Genomic DNA, 15,546 nt, shown 5'->3' on the forward strand with positions numbered 1-15,546 from the left:
ATTCTGATCAGCAAAAGAAACGCAACTCTGGCTCTTTGTCATGTAAGACATGAACGTTTACTTTTAGGAGATTTTTAGTTTTCGAAAATTACGTTTCTTTTGCTTTTCAGTATTTTCTGTAATCAATTTATGTGATTTCCATAATCAAATTTCGAAATCATATAACTTATTGCCTTGTAATATATCCCAAGCCCCAAAAGCCCCGGTATTGCAAAGAAATGGATGGACCACATAAGAAGGTAATAGAAACTAAACTACTCAAGTAATTACAAAGAGTACTCTTAAAATTATTATTTATAAATTCCGTGATCTGGATGTTACTTGAGAGTTAAGATAAACTTTCTTACCTATAGTTACACCCTCGCCGGGTCCCTCAGCTCGTAAACAGCACCAGCAACTCATGCTGGCATAAAGTAAACTGCCAGCTCTACCCCATGCCGGCCCAAAGTCGCATATTGTTGCCATAGAAACCTTCGCACTTTTCCGAAGCGTTAACGACTAACCTTTAAATTCTTAGCTTTGTTGAGCAAAACAGTTCTTGTTTGTTCACTGTTTTCGACATACGGTTTTATCAAAACAGTCTGTATCTATGGATACCAGCGTAGCAAGATCAGATGAGGACGTGGATTACAACACACCTCTTTGCAGAAAAAAAGACAAAAATCCATTCACCCTGTATTGCGTACCGTAATTCACTGCCCTTTTTTCAAATATATATGCGAAAGATAAAATAAACGTTTACATAATGTGGGGCTGAGTCAAGCTGCTACACACGGTCACCCATCCAAGGACACTCCAAGTTTCATGTTGCTTAGCAACAGCTGATTCGTGACCTGAGCTCTATGCACAGGACCACACACCGCCGCAACCACCCGTATACTCAATATCCTGGATAAATAATTTGTGATTACTCTGTATGTTTCTTTGTTTCAGACAAGTGTCATCTTATGATGGAGTTTCTCAGTGTTTGTATTTATGTGTGTTAAACATTCAGTTCACGAACGTGATTTGTGAGATTATACAAGAAGATTCAACTATTTCCTTCCACATTATGTTTGTTTGTTCAATAGTTGTTTTTAATCACACCTCACGATATTTCAGCAGTATGCTCATATATGTCCATTTCGGGTCAAACAAACTGGTGCTTGTGAAATTATCATCTATCATTGTCATTGCAGATGTCCAAAAGCCAAACGTTTTTAAAGTGGGTATAGCTAGTTCACACTTGCAACAACTGGTCATGCTGTAGACTCTCGAGTGGAAATCAAATATACTGTTATTTTCACATATATAATTTCCACTTTTCTTATAGTTAAAGAGCAGCAAGGATAACTATTTGCAAAACACAATTTGCTCAGGCGGAACCCAAAGTCAGGAAGATGTTCTTATTGTTTCTGATACAAATGGTAAAGTAACCTATAATTGTCGAACTTTGCAAAAAGGCATTTTGACAAATAGTGATGGAATACGAACTTTACATATACATATGAAACATGTTTCACTAGATCTGTGATTCTTAACACCCATACATCCAGTTATGTTTATATTATATTCATGTTTTGTTCTAAGGGCGGTAGCCCAGTGGTTAGAACGTTCGTTCGTCACGCCAAAATCCGGGTTCGAGTCCCCATATGGGTACAGCGTCCGAAGCCCATATTTTCTTGTGTTCCCTGCCGTGATGTTGCTGAAACATTGCTAAAAGCGCCGTAAAACTGAACTCACTCGCTCACTGTTTTGTTTGTATGGTTATTTTCACCCTTCGGGAGCACCATATATTGATTTCAGATATGCACGTGCCAAGATCAGGGGCAAGCTTTCCGTGCAATGCACATTTTCGTTTATCCTTCCACCTGGGAGAATTAAAATCAGCATCATCAAAAGTTAAGAATACATATCCTGGTGCCGATGAATTGTGCTGCGAACACTTTAAACATATGTCAGATTCTACTTTAGAAGTCAAACTTAATATCATAAATCAAAGCTGGATATATGGGAAGTTATCCAGATACACTCTGTTGTAATCTCTGATCCTAAACCTGGTATAGATCCATCTCGGCCTGTTTACAGACCAATAGCCTTAACGTCTAACCTATGTAAAATCATGGAAAGGTCGGTCACAAATCGTTTGAGCTTCTAATTTGAAATTAAATGACTTTATTTTTACGCCGCACTCACCAATATTGCAGCTATATGGTGGCGGTCTGGACAAGACGATCCAGTGATTAACAGCAATTTGGAACCGATGACATGTGTCAACCAAGTCAGCGAGCCTGACCAGCCGACTATGCTTGTCGCCTCTTACGACAAACATATGCATAGTCGCCTTTTATGGCAAGTATGGGTTGCTGAAGGCCTGTTCTACCTCGGACCTTGACGGGTCAGAATCATATGAACTGTTATCGAGGCGACAGTGTGGGTTTAGGAAAACTCGTTCTTGCATAGATCACCTAGTTCGACCACAAAATGAGGCACAAAAAGCACTAGAAAACCATGAGTATATGATGTGTGTAATTTTAGACATGGAAAAGAAATAAGATAGCAGAGCTCCAGATATCAAACAAATGCCACCAAGCATTATTAAAATCTGAACCCAACATTACATTCACATCAAATATAGCAGTTTTACTCATATTTACACTGATGCTTCAAAGGATCACAGAAATGGTCATGTTAGTGGACCATTGTATATTCCTGGTCTTGTTTTTTTCAAAAGATTTAGGTTGCTGGTCATCTGTCTGTGTTTGCAGCAGAAATGGCAGGTATACTTCAAACTTTAAAATGGGTAAAGTATAATGTACACGAAGCAATATTTCTTACTGATTCGTTGTCAGCTATTCAATCAGGTTCCAAAGGTCCATGGAGTGACATTCTATACGACATCTTGTATCTTGATACTGTTCTAAACTCCATGCATACCACCTGTGATATTGTTTGGATTTCTGCACATGTTGGTGTAGCTGGGAACGAAGTAGTTGACACACTTGCTAAGATGGCTTGCAACAGACCACAGAGAGATATTCACTCAATTAAGTCCACTCCAAGAGATTTCTGGTTTGTCATTTCTTCGTCAATAAATGCCTCTTCAAAATTTTAAAATGAAGTTGTATTAACTCGCCTTAGGCTAGGACATTGTGGATTAAAGGCTTATAGAAATATTTTAGATAAAGACCCGTCTGCTCTGTGTGAATGCTGCCTTACACTGCCCAGAAACATTTCAGCACTACCTCATTGAATGTACAGCTCATGAAAACCAAAGTAATTCTCTTCAGACACTGTACTCAACAAAACCTGAAATACTTCTACATTGAACGCAGTATCTCTCGATAATGCCATGTATGGTTGCATACGAAGATCTGTATTAAAACGCATAAGTAAGATGTAATTTAACTGAACAAAAATATAACAGTTTGTTGAGTGTTGGGCGCATGTAGGCCTTTTAAGGCGCAAGGTCGCCCTAGAAACATATCTCGACGTTATAGTGGCAGTCCAGACATATCTCGGCATAGTGCCAGACCAGAGACACCCCGGCGTTACAGTGTCATGTCAGACATATCTCGACGTTATTGTACCAGTCTAGATATATCTCGGTGTCATAGTGCCAGTCTAGACATATCTCGGCGTTACAGCGCCATGTCACACCTATCCCGGCGTTATAGTGCCAGACTAGACATATCCCGTCGCTCTAGTGTCATGTCAGACATTTCCCGGCGTTATTGTATCAGGTCAGACATACCCCGGCGTTTTAATGCCAGACATATACCAGCGTCATTGTACCAGTCCAGACACCTATTCCGTTGGTAATGAGTGTTATAAAGCCAGTCGAGTCGTGTTACAGTGGTTGCCAGAGAGGTATATAACTGTAACACATGGGTACCGAATTCAGATACACTATATTGTCTACAAGTCCTTGTTCTATCCACGTAACGCCGGACGCAAGGCATAGTAACAATAGGTCTTCTAGTGTTCGAGGCATACATCTAACCACTAAACTGACCACCAGCCGTATGTTAAGTTAAGTATGTATCTACACTGAAAGGGATATAGTTCACAATGGATTCAGGTTTTGATGCCATGCTTGATCCATCGCACACGACTCTTTTTGGAACATCAATAATGCATCTTAAAACGTTGATTTTTCTCGATAGCACTGATATAAACTCAGTCTGAAATTGACTTCGGAGCGAACCAACAATCAATTAATCACAGAAATCTTTGAGGCTCGTGCTAAATAGCTTTCCTTTTGTCAGTCGCAGAGTGTGATATAAATGAACATAGACAGAGAATGGTATCATTTTTTATTCAGACAGCTGGCATAGCAACAGAACAACATTTTGGATGTAAGGGAGGTAACGGTTAGTATTCCTCGCCCTCTTCCTCTCCCTCGCCCTCAACAGAATCGACTCCAACCTCCTCGTAGTCCTTCTCCAGGGCAGCCAAGTCCTCACGGGCCTCGGAAAACTCTCCCTCCTCCATACCCTCACCCACGTACCAGTGGACGAAGGCTCGCTTGGCGTACATCAGGTCGAACTTGTGGTCAAGACGAGCCCATGCTTCAGCGATGGCTGTAGTGTTGCTCAGCATGCAGACAGCTCTCTGGACCTTGGCCAAGTCACCGCCGGGAACAACTGTTGGCGGCTGGTAGTTGATGCCGACCTTGAACCCAGTGGGACACCAGTCGACGAACTGGATGGTCCTCTTGGTCTTGATAGTGGCGATGGCAGCGTTGACGTCTTTGGGGACTACATCACCACGATACAACATGCAGCAGGCCATGTACTTGCCGTGACGGGGGTCACACTTAACCATCTGGTTGGCGGGCTCGAATGTAGCGTTGGTGATCTCAGCCACAGACAGCTGCTCATGGTAGGCCTTCTCAGCGGAGATGACAGGGGCGTAGGTAGCCAGGGGGAAGTGGATCCGTGGGTAGGGCACCAGGTTGGTCTGGAACTCTGTCAGATCCACGTTCAAGGCACCGTCAAATCGCAGGGAAGCAGTGATGGAGCTGACGATCTGGCCAATGAGACGGTTCAGATTAGTGTAGGTGGGACGCTCAATGTCCAGGTTACGACGACAGATGTCGTAGATGGCCTCATTATCGACCATAAAGGCGCAGTCAGAGTGCTCCAGTGTGGTGTGGGTGGTCAGGATAGAGTTGTAAGGCTCCACGACTGCGGTAGAAATCTGGGGCGCGGGATAGATGGAAAACTCCAACTTGGATTTCTTGCCATAGTCCACAGACAATCTCTCCATCAACAGAGAGGTGAAGCCAGAGCCAGTACCACCGCCGAAGCTGTGGAAGATTAGGAAACCTTGGAGACCAGTGCACTGGTCAGCCAACTTCCTGACTCGGTCAAGGACAAGGTCGACGATCTCCTTGCCGATGGTGTAGTGGCCACGGGCGTAGTTGTTGGCGGCGTCCTCCTTGCCGGTGATAAGCTGCTCGGGGTGGAACAGCTGGCGGTAGGTGCCCGTGCGGACCTCATCTGAAAAAGAAGAAAGGCATTAGTGATACAATAATGTAAAAATCATACATATCTACATTTTGTACACTTGGAGAAATATATGAGATAAAGTCATCCCAATATACGCCACCATTGTTTGTGTCTGTAGCCTATAGTGCTGCAATTCGCTGTGCTGGGTTGTTCCTTATCGTAACCATGACTCAGGGAACCAACCTGTGTATAATCCTTGTTTTTTGTAACACAACATTCGTTATTGTAAGCTTTACCAAAGTAATGAACACCTACGATCTACGACACCTTTCCAATCCTTTCCGTCCAGACCAGTCTAGTCGGAGGTGAATAAAAAAATATACCATTTGAAGTGGCGGAAAACAAACTCACTCACCCTGTCGATGGCACTTTTTAGTTTCGATAGAAATGAAATAAACACGGTCGATTTCACTTACCAACAACTGTGGGCTCGAGGTCAACGAAGACGGCACGGGGGACGTGCTTCCCGGCCCCGGTCTCGCTAAAGAAGGTGTTGAAGGAGTCGTCCCCACCTCCGATGGTTTTGTCTGAGGGCATTTGACCGTCAGGCTGGATGCCGTGCTCCAGACAGTACAGTTCCCAGCATGCATTGCCCATCTGGACTCCGGCCTGGCCGACGTGGACGGAGATGCATTCCCTCTGGAACAACAAGTTTCATTGTCAGGAATAGAGAATATAGAACCTTATGTTTATGACGATCAGTTGGCTTCATAAAGCACTCAGTGTCCAGAAACGACATCGACTTCCTGATATAACAGTCTTTATTAGATTACTTGATGTCTCGTATGTAGATCTTCCAGTAATGTAATAATATCTTTAATGCTTACATAATGTCTCTTCACATGCAAATCTGGACCAATGAGTGTTGAATGTATTGTGATGTACATAAATTCGATTAATTTATGACGAGTAAACTATTTATGACAATATTGTCGACTGACTAATTTTGCTCAACTAACTGGTCACAATGGCCGCACTATCACACATATCCAATTATTGTTTGGTTCCCCGTACTTTTACTCTACGGCAGTTTTTGAATTTTAAATCCACATTGTCACGCATTTTCGACAAAAATTTGGTCTATTGTATATGTATTGAGGCTTATGCTTTCACTTTAGCTTCCTATTGATGAACTAACAAACTTATTATTCCTTACGACTTGGCTGGAATAGATAAATGAAACTTTGAGGCGAACAGCTTCCAGACAGGCAACACTTGACATAAATGGAATGCAAACGATTGCTCCTTACATCTAATACTGACGCGCGCGGTGCTGTCGGTGGCCTCAATTTCAGGTTGTGTTTTAGAATATTCGTAAAGAGCGTTCCAAGGGACATAAATCCGTGGGGTTCGCTTGAAATAAATTTCGGTCGGTAGAGGGCGCGAGGGTCGATTTAAGGCAACGTTGCATGAATTCATTCGAACTTTTTACTTTCATGTGGTATTCTTAGTACGTATTTCTTGGGAATAAATTATCTAGTAGCTTCGCTGGGGGCGAATGATGGCGGTATAAATGACAGAAATGCAATATTGATTTGTGGAGAGGGTGTCGCGTGATAGTTTGCCTTTAAGTTTAAAATACTTCAGCTCATGGCATGTAAGTGAGTGAGTGAGTGAGTGAGTGAGTAGGTATTGGAACCGGGCCTTCGGGGTGATGACGAACACTTCAACCACTGAGCCATCACATGAGAGTCACGTGATGTAAACGTCATCGATCAGTAACGACAGCCATGGACACAATGTAGGACCGAAAAGCCGCAGAACACACCCTGCACCTGATGTGTTCGGGTTTGGGTTAAAATGCACTCCGATATCTTTCTAAATAACTCTTTGTAGATTATTGGTAGCCATGGTCACATGAACACGAACAATGACGTTTCCTCTCCTGTGATCCATCCCTGGGTTAGATAATTCTCGTGCCGGGGTAATAATCTTTAATATATTAGCCTGACCAGGGATTCAATATCAGATTCATTCCTTAATTTAACATGCACGGTAGTTGTCTGAAGTTGTTGTAGATTTCTGACGCTATTGTTACTCATGAGCCACAAAGCACAAATCACAGTTTCGTAATGGCCTTAAATCCATACTATCATGCCGTTGAAGCCACTGTAACTAGATGCCTGGTATTGGTTAATTCGGCAGGGCTATAGAACGGCTGTCAAACTGTCTATAACGTTAATGACTGGTATCGCCTCGGTGTAACGCGATTTTAATCTCCTGGATATTGATTTTCGGTACCAGTAACGGTAGTCAAAGAGGAACTATTTTCCGTAATATATGGCCCATTCTGTCTCCTCATTTTCCTAAGGATCTTGTGTTGGAGTATTAGGGTACCATGAGGTATAATTTTAAAATGTAATTAAGAATTGTGGATTTACGAGGAACATAGATGATATACGAGATCACATGGAGTCAGAATTCACTCCGTTAAATGGTGTTCCTAATTATACAGAAGGTGACACCCGAAGTTCCCCACCTTTTCCATTTGTTTGAACTAGTTTCTGACATAGTTTCTGTGTAATTAAGATGATTATTCAGTTTTAGATTCTGGGAAAATAGTAATTGAAGCTGCATGCAAAACGTGTATTTTCAATGAATAAAACTTGCCAGTGTTACTTGGCCTGTCACATCAAGTAGCTTCTCCCGTATAGCATTATAGTATGTTCTCGAATCTTACAATCTTTAAATTTAATATATAAAACTATGATATTACTTTCCATAGACAAATCCAAGTGTGGTTATAATATATTCATTATACAAGGAGGGGCACCTTGATAAGATTTCTAAGATACATTTTAATGATAATGAAACATATTTACTGTTGTTCACAAATCGGTTCTTTATGGATATTTTAACAGAAAAGCATTTAGATGAGATGTTTCATGTACCAAGTCGTACCATCTGATCATACACCGTTTTACATGCTTCCTTCATGCTTTTTTTAAAAGTTTAGACTCACTAATGGAAAGAAAGCCACTTGATTCAGGCAACTGTTCTGAACTAAATTTTGCAAAATATTACATCCTGTTCTAAGTTACAGTTTACATATGAACTGATGTAATTCGTAATGTTGATGCGATTGTTGTCATGAGTTCAATTTATTGTCATGAGTTCAATAATTGAACCAAACCAGTGAATATTGGCGAAAACTTTGATTTGATGCATGATCCTAGTGCGGTTCCTATGCATAAGGCTTGCAGTTGCTTCCCCCAAGTTAGTGGAGAAATCAATCTTCGATGAAACCCTATATATGAACAGTGGTTTAAGTGAGCCTAAACTTTAGAAAGGAAGTATATTATAAATCATACGTAAGATAATATATAAATTACTCACCATGATTCCTGGTAAAGGTTGTTACGGTTCGTTGCCGACTTAACGATAGCTCACTCGGACAGTGACAGGTCGCTGTGAGATCTCGAATGTGTGGCACCGCTTATACCTCCCGCTCATTTATACCAGTCCCGTTGTCAGGGACGCTGACAACTGTCGTTGCCATGGTCACATATCAACAATCGTGTCGTCCATATTAAGCCTCTTTCACACTTGCCATTGACTAACAGTCAATCAAGCTGAAGTCAAAAGCATCGTCAATTACTATTCTATTGTAAGAGAGCTCGAACGCTTACGGCTGTGCTGGTAATGAGTCTGGTATTGGTAAAATCTATTGTTCAGCGAGCGTAAGGGCTTGGGTAATGACACTTAAAAACAAACTTCATGTCGTTTCACCTCTCCTTAGTGTATGTAACCCATTGTGCAGTATTGTTTGCAATTAACATAACAGTAAAACTTCAGAATCAATATCCGTTGAAAGTAACCACCAGAATACTGTTTTTCAGCCCAAGGAAGTTTCGTTACCAAGGAACATCGGACACCAACAGTGATGCCTTAAACGATCCTCCTTGAAACAATGTTATTTAGAACTGAACTTCTAAGAGTGCGTCTGTTATTTGATAGTCGCTCTCGGCACAGTAATAGAGTAATGCGATCACAATGTACATCAACCTGTTCAATCGTGTAAAGTCAAATATCCTTTGATTACACGATGCCATTTAGAAAGTGGTCAAATGCAACATATGTCATATTTGGGATTTCACTTTCTTAGTAAAGTACAAATTCTAGTACTTTTTTCGGTTGAGTCCCATCCGGGATTCGAACCCGCACCCTCAGAGTCAGGCACCTAATCGCCAGCACACAAAATCAGCCGCCTAGCCCGCTCAGCCACCGCGACTTCCACAAAAATGATTACACGATGTCTAGACTACCAGTTGTCCGACTTTCATTTTTGTGGAAGTCGCGGTGGCTGAGCGGGCTAGGCGGCTGATTTTGTGTGCTGGCGATTAGATGCCTGACTCTGAGGGTGCGGGTTCGAATCCCGGATGGGACTCAACCGAAAAAAGTACTAGAATTTGTACTTTACTAAGAAAGTGAAATCCCAAATATGACATATGTCAAATATCCTTCATGTATGAATTCTGGTGTAGTCCCAATGTGCCTGCAGTCTTAAAACAACATATTACAGTCTGTTGGTCCTGCACTTAATGACACCCTCCCTCACCCAAGACGAAAAGATCAATCCAGAAACCAGCCCAAAACATATACAGTAGACTGTCTATTCCAAGACTGATTAAAAGCAGACTAAATACATAGTCGTTAAGTCAAATCAAGATTGAAGATGCTGAGATTGAAGATTCATGAGCCGTGCCAGAGATGAGCATGTCTTCCTTTTTTGCCCTTTGACTTGTTACAAGAAGCTTGTAGAGAGGCACTCGACAACAGACAAATCCAATCCTTAATGAATTGATCTTCAGTAACCCATGCTTGCCGTGAAAGACCGCTAACCGGATCGGGTGGTCAGGTTCGTTGACTTGCTTGACACGTGTATCCCCCATTGTGTAGATCGATACTCATGCTTTCGATCACTGGATTGTCTGGTGCAGACTCGATTATTTACAGACCGCCGCCATGTAGCTGGAACATTGTGTGGCATAAAACTATACTCACTCACTCAGTGTGATGTGATACATCTAAACTAAAAAAACCCGACTTAATTGATGCATGTCATCATAATGCAGTTGTGCAGATCTATTAACACGCCACCACCGGATTATCTCGTCCAGATATGATTACCTAGAGGCCTTGATATTCCTGACAACAAACAAAACATGCTAAGATATCCTAGTTTCTGATATATACTACAGGACACAAGTGGAATGTACACTGAGGGTTGCGACCCTATTTAATAGTTTGCAACACGTGAAGGTCCCGGGGTAGAACAGGCCTCCAGCAACCCATAAAAGGCGACAATGGTTGTCGTAAGAGGCGACTAACGAGATCGCGTGGTCAGACTCGCTGACTTCGTTGACACATGTCATCGGTTCCCAATTACGCAGATCGATCCTCAAGTTGTTGATCACTGGATTATCTGGTCCAGACTCGATTATTTATAGACCTCCACCATATGGCTGGAATGTTGCTGAGTGCGACGTAAAACTAAACTCACTCACTTTAATTGTTTGCCTCAAAGTCAGCGTCCAATGACTGCATTAAATTATCCCATGTATGCACAGAGCTTTTTTTAGGGGGCAAGTAATGAAAGGAATGAGGTGTTATTTTGCCAGTAAATGTATTTTTCCCTACTTTGTTTTACACTACAAAAGCGCGTCCCACAAATGGGACAGTATGCAGATAAATGAACTTCATTATGTAATTTATAACGTTTAGCTGGTGTGATATCTCAAATTGGCTCTTATAATGTAAAGTACTTTCATGGAACCAGCCAAGCTGGCTTTTAGATGAATCAATGTGTATTAACAAATTGAAACCTGAACATTTCATGGACATTCTTGGTCCTATAAAATGGTTTCTGTTGAACTAAAGATCATAGTTGATGAATGTGTCCCAAAGTCCTCTGTTGCCATAAAAGGCGAGGATGTCGTAAGAGGCGACTAACGGGATCGGGTGGTCAGACTTGCTGACTTCGTTGACACATGTCATCGGTTCCCGATTGCGCACATCGATGCTCATGTTGTTGATCACTGGATTGTCTGGTCCAGACTTTTGTACAGACCGATTTACAGACCGCCGCCATATGGCTGGAATGTTGCTGAGTGCGGTGTAAAACTAAACTCATTCACTCACTCAAAGTCACCTGCTATTTCTCACATATGAAAACCATGGGTACAAGGTTATTTTACAGTGTCAGGTAGGTGCATTCATACACACACCTAGTGGAAGTGAACGGTAAGTATTTCTTAGTATGTCATACTAAATCATGTATATCTGTACATCTGATTGTTTCTTACATAATCTACCTTGTTGACCAGTAAGCAGATTATTGGTTTCTAAATTCCAAACTAATCAATTACTGATCATGCGATCCATGGTTGTGATAACGCAAGTAGTTAGTGAAATTTGTCGATAATTCGAAGGATCGATTTGGTCACGTCCGGGTTAAGGAATTGGAACATCACCATATGAAGAATAAAAATTCCACTGGCGTCTAAATACTATCAAAACAAGATTCTGTAAGTGCTTCATGAGCTTTATGTAGCTGATGAATAGAAAACCTGTCATTATAATCTTCCACAATAGAGGACTTTGGAATACATTCACCAGCTATGATGTTTCGTTCATCAGAAAACATTTTATGGGATCAGGAATGCCCGGTTTGGTTGTATTCCATGAAACACTTTTAAGAGGTCGACCTCCCACCACTTAAGCCTAATATCTTACCTAATTGAAGGGGTTGATCTCCCACCACTTAAACCTTATATCTTACCTAATTTAAGGGGTTGATCTCCCACCACGTAAGCCTAATATCTTACCTAATTTAAGAGGTCGACCTCCAACCACGTAAGCCTAATATCTTAGCTAATTTAAGAGGTCGACCTCCCACCACTTAAACTTAATATCTTACCTAATTAAAGAGATTGATCTCCCACCACGTAAGCCTAATATCTTACCTAATTGAAGGGGTTGATCTTACACCACTTAAGCCTAATATCTTACCTAATTTAAGGGGTTGATCTCCCACCACTTAAACCTTATATCTTACCTAATTGAAGGGGTTGATCTCCCACCACGAAAGCCTAATATCTTACCTAATTGAAGGGGTTGATTTCCCACCACTTAAACCTTATATTTTACCTAATTTTAGGGGTTGATCTCCCACCACGTAAGCCTAATATCTTACCTAATTTAAGGGGTTGATTTCCCACCATTTAAACCTTATATTTTACCTAATTTAAGGGGTTGATCTCCCACCACTTAAACCTAATATCTTACCTAATTTAAGGGGTTGATCTCCCACCATTTAAACCTTATATCGTACCTAATTTAAGGGGTTGATCTCCCACCACTTAAACCTAATATCTTACCTAATTTAAGGGGTTGATCTCCCACCACTTAAGCCTAATATCTTACCTAATTGAAGGGGTTGATCTCCCACCACTTAAACCTTATATCTTACCTAATTTAAGGGGTTGATCTCCCACCACGTAAGCCTAATATCTTACCTAATTGAAGGGGTTGATCTCCCACCACTTAAACCTTATATCTTACCTAATTTAAGGGGTTGATCTCCCACCACTTGAACCTTATATCTTACCTAATTGAAGGGGTTGTTCTCCCACCACTTAAGCCTAATATCTTACCTAATTGAAGGGGTTGATCTCCCACCACGTAAACCTTATATCTTACCTAATTTAAGGGGTTGATCTCCCACCACGAAAGCCTAATATCTTACCTAATTTAAGGGGTTGATCTCCCACCACTTAAGCCTAATGTCTTACCTAATTGAAGGGGTTGATTTCCCACCACTTAAACCTTATATTTTACCTAATTTAAGGGGTTGATCTCCCACCACGTAAGCCTAGTATCTTACCTAATTTAAGGGGTTGATCTCCCACCACTCAAACCTTATATCTTACCTAATTTAAGGGGTTGATCTCCCACCACTTAAGCCTAATATCTTACCTAATTGAAGGGGTTGATCTCCCACCACTTAAACCTTATATCTTACCTAATTTAAGGGGTTGATCTCCCACCACGTAAGCCTAATATCTTACCTAATTTAAGGGGTTGATCTCCCACCACTTAAGCCTAATATCGTACCTAATTTAGGTCCACTTATCTGCATATTTTGTCCTATTTATAGGACGGTACTAAGTGGAAAACCGCGTAAGGAAAAAAGCCAATCAACTTCAACTACTAAACAATTTACTCAGCTTCATTCATGTCAAAAATGCAACATGGGAGAAATGAGGTTTTGAAGTGCCCGTCCCCAAAAATGGACGATAAGCATACATGGTTCATATCATAAGCAGCAATAACGCAAAGGAAGGTACTGCGTTGCATTTATTAGCAATTTCGGTCCACGTCAGGAACAACTATTTGCAGTCAAACACAACAAATATTTACAATAGCAAATAATCAGGCATCAATATGGACGCCACGCTCTGGTGGTATTTTAAAAAAAAAACGTGTTTTCTTTCCAGAGCCAACCATTGCCTAGGTAGTACTGGTTGCGGTCATGCCTCTCATTTGAGCCTTCTTGTGAAAGCAATGGAATTTTTCCACCAACAGATTGAAGTTCCTCAACTTACAGACGAAGCACACAAAGATGTAGAAACCCTGAAGGCCGTTTAGAACGATCTGGATATACCAAAGAAGGGAAACGTGGGTGAAGGCGGCAATGAAACAGAAGATCCATGAGAAACCCATGATGAATGACAAACGGACATATATGCCCAGGCGTTTCTTCTCGTTCTTGCAGCTTTTGGAATGCGAAATCACTTTGGAAGCCGTCCTTTCGATGCTGATCAGAGTCAAAATGAAACAGGTTACATTGATGAGGAGGGTGAGAGCAATGGGAAGGCCGAAGACGTAGAGAGAAGCTTTGGGATTGGCTATCCAACACAGGTGATCAGATCCATAGCCAATGCTTATTCCCAACACATGGAAACGATCGATCCCGACACAAGTGCCAACGAGAACGATGGGGATTCCCCAACCAAGCATTGCATAAAGACAAAACAGCTTGTTGTGACTCTCAATTCGAGATAATGGTGACATGCTTCTCAGAGACCTGGCTAAGTCTATAGACAGCAAACTCATCCACAGGAACGTGGACAGCCACATCATGTGGACAAGGGAGGCAACTACAACGCACATCTTCCCAGTTGGTACTTTGGTCATGAGTTGAAGTCCCTGTGCCACGAGGAGAGTTGCTGACAAAGACATTACAATCTTACCAGGAACATTTCTGAGTTGGGGAAGAAGGCTATAAACCAGCAGCACCCCAACAAGAGAGGTCATGGACACCGATGATGCCACAATGGTCAGAACAATCTGGACGCTGGTGTAGTCAAAGAAAAACACCTGGTCAGTGTGACTGCGTGAGAAGTGGGAACAGATGATAGCACCATGTTTAGTGAGACTGAAGTTCCCTGGAGGTAGCGTGACTCCACTGGAAATATATAGCAGGGAGTCATTGACGAGACTGAACTCAGATCGATCAATGGACAACTTTCCATGTGGACAGTGCAGAGAGTCATCATCCAAATCAGGAACACAGACAATGATGTCTGTCTGATTGTGCGCTGCTCCATTGTCTTCATAATGAATCTCAAACCCGATGTTATCTAACCTGAAGTATGTCCTGTTTACTCTGGCATAGTAAGCATCCCTGACTGTGATCAGCTCAACATCTTGGAACAGTTTGGGAACATGTTCATCGGGACAAACCTCTGTCGAGTTACTCATGTCATGTTCAGATGTATCAAATGATGCATAAGCATTGCTTTTCTTAAAATTACTCAAGGAAAAGTTAAAGACTTTAACGTTATGATGACTGAGATGAACTGAAATCTGTCCGAACAGATTTCCAGTTGCATTAATGAAGGTACTTACTGAAGCGTTAGATTCTACCTTAGCTGTGTAAGTGTATGTAGCGTGTTTGTTCACACTGACATCATTCATTACTGCAAATGGGTGTACTCTTCGCATGAGATTTGTCAGGTTCCCACACACATTGTGACTGTTATCGTCAGAG

General features: G+C 41.6%; 1 protein-coding gene across 1 annotated transcript; it reads right to left on the reverse strand.

Annotated features, from left to right (window-relative positions):
• Positions 1-4,281: 4,281 nt before the first annotated feature.
• On the reverse strand, positions 4,282-8,922 carry LOC137278327 (tubulin alpha-1A chain-like). The gene is made up of 3 exons (XM_067810598.1): positions 8,829-8,922; positions 5,909-6,131; positions 4,282-5,483 (listed from the first exon to the last, which is right to left on the reverse strand). Exons 1-3 carry the CDS (start codon positions 8,829-8,831, stop codon positions 4,354-4,356), a joined length of 1,356 nt encoding a protein of 451 aa, XP_067666699.1. The 5' UTR covers positions 8,832-8,922; the 3' UTR covers positions 4,282-4,353.
• Positions 8,923-15,546: the final 6,624 nt, after the last annotated feature.

The sequence above is a fragment of the Haliotis asinina genome, chromosome 3 (assembly GCF_037392515.1).
Source record: "Haliotis asinina isolate JCU_RB_2024 chromosome 3, JCU_Hal_asi_v2, whole genome shotgun sequence".
In the NCBI taxonomy this organism is placed as follows: Eukaryota; Metazoa; Mollusca; class Gastropoda; order Lepetellida; family Haliotidae; genus Haliotis; species Haliotis asinina.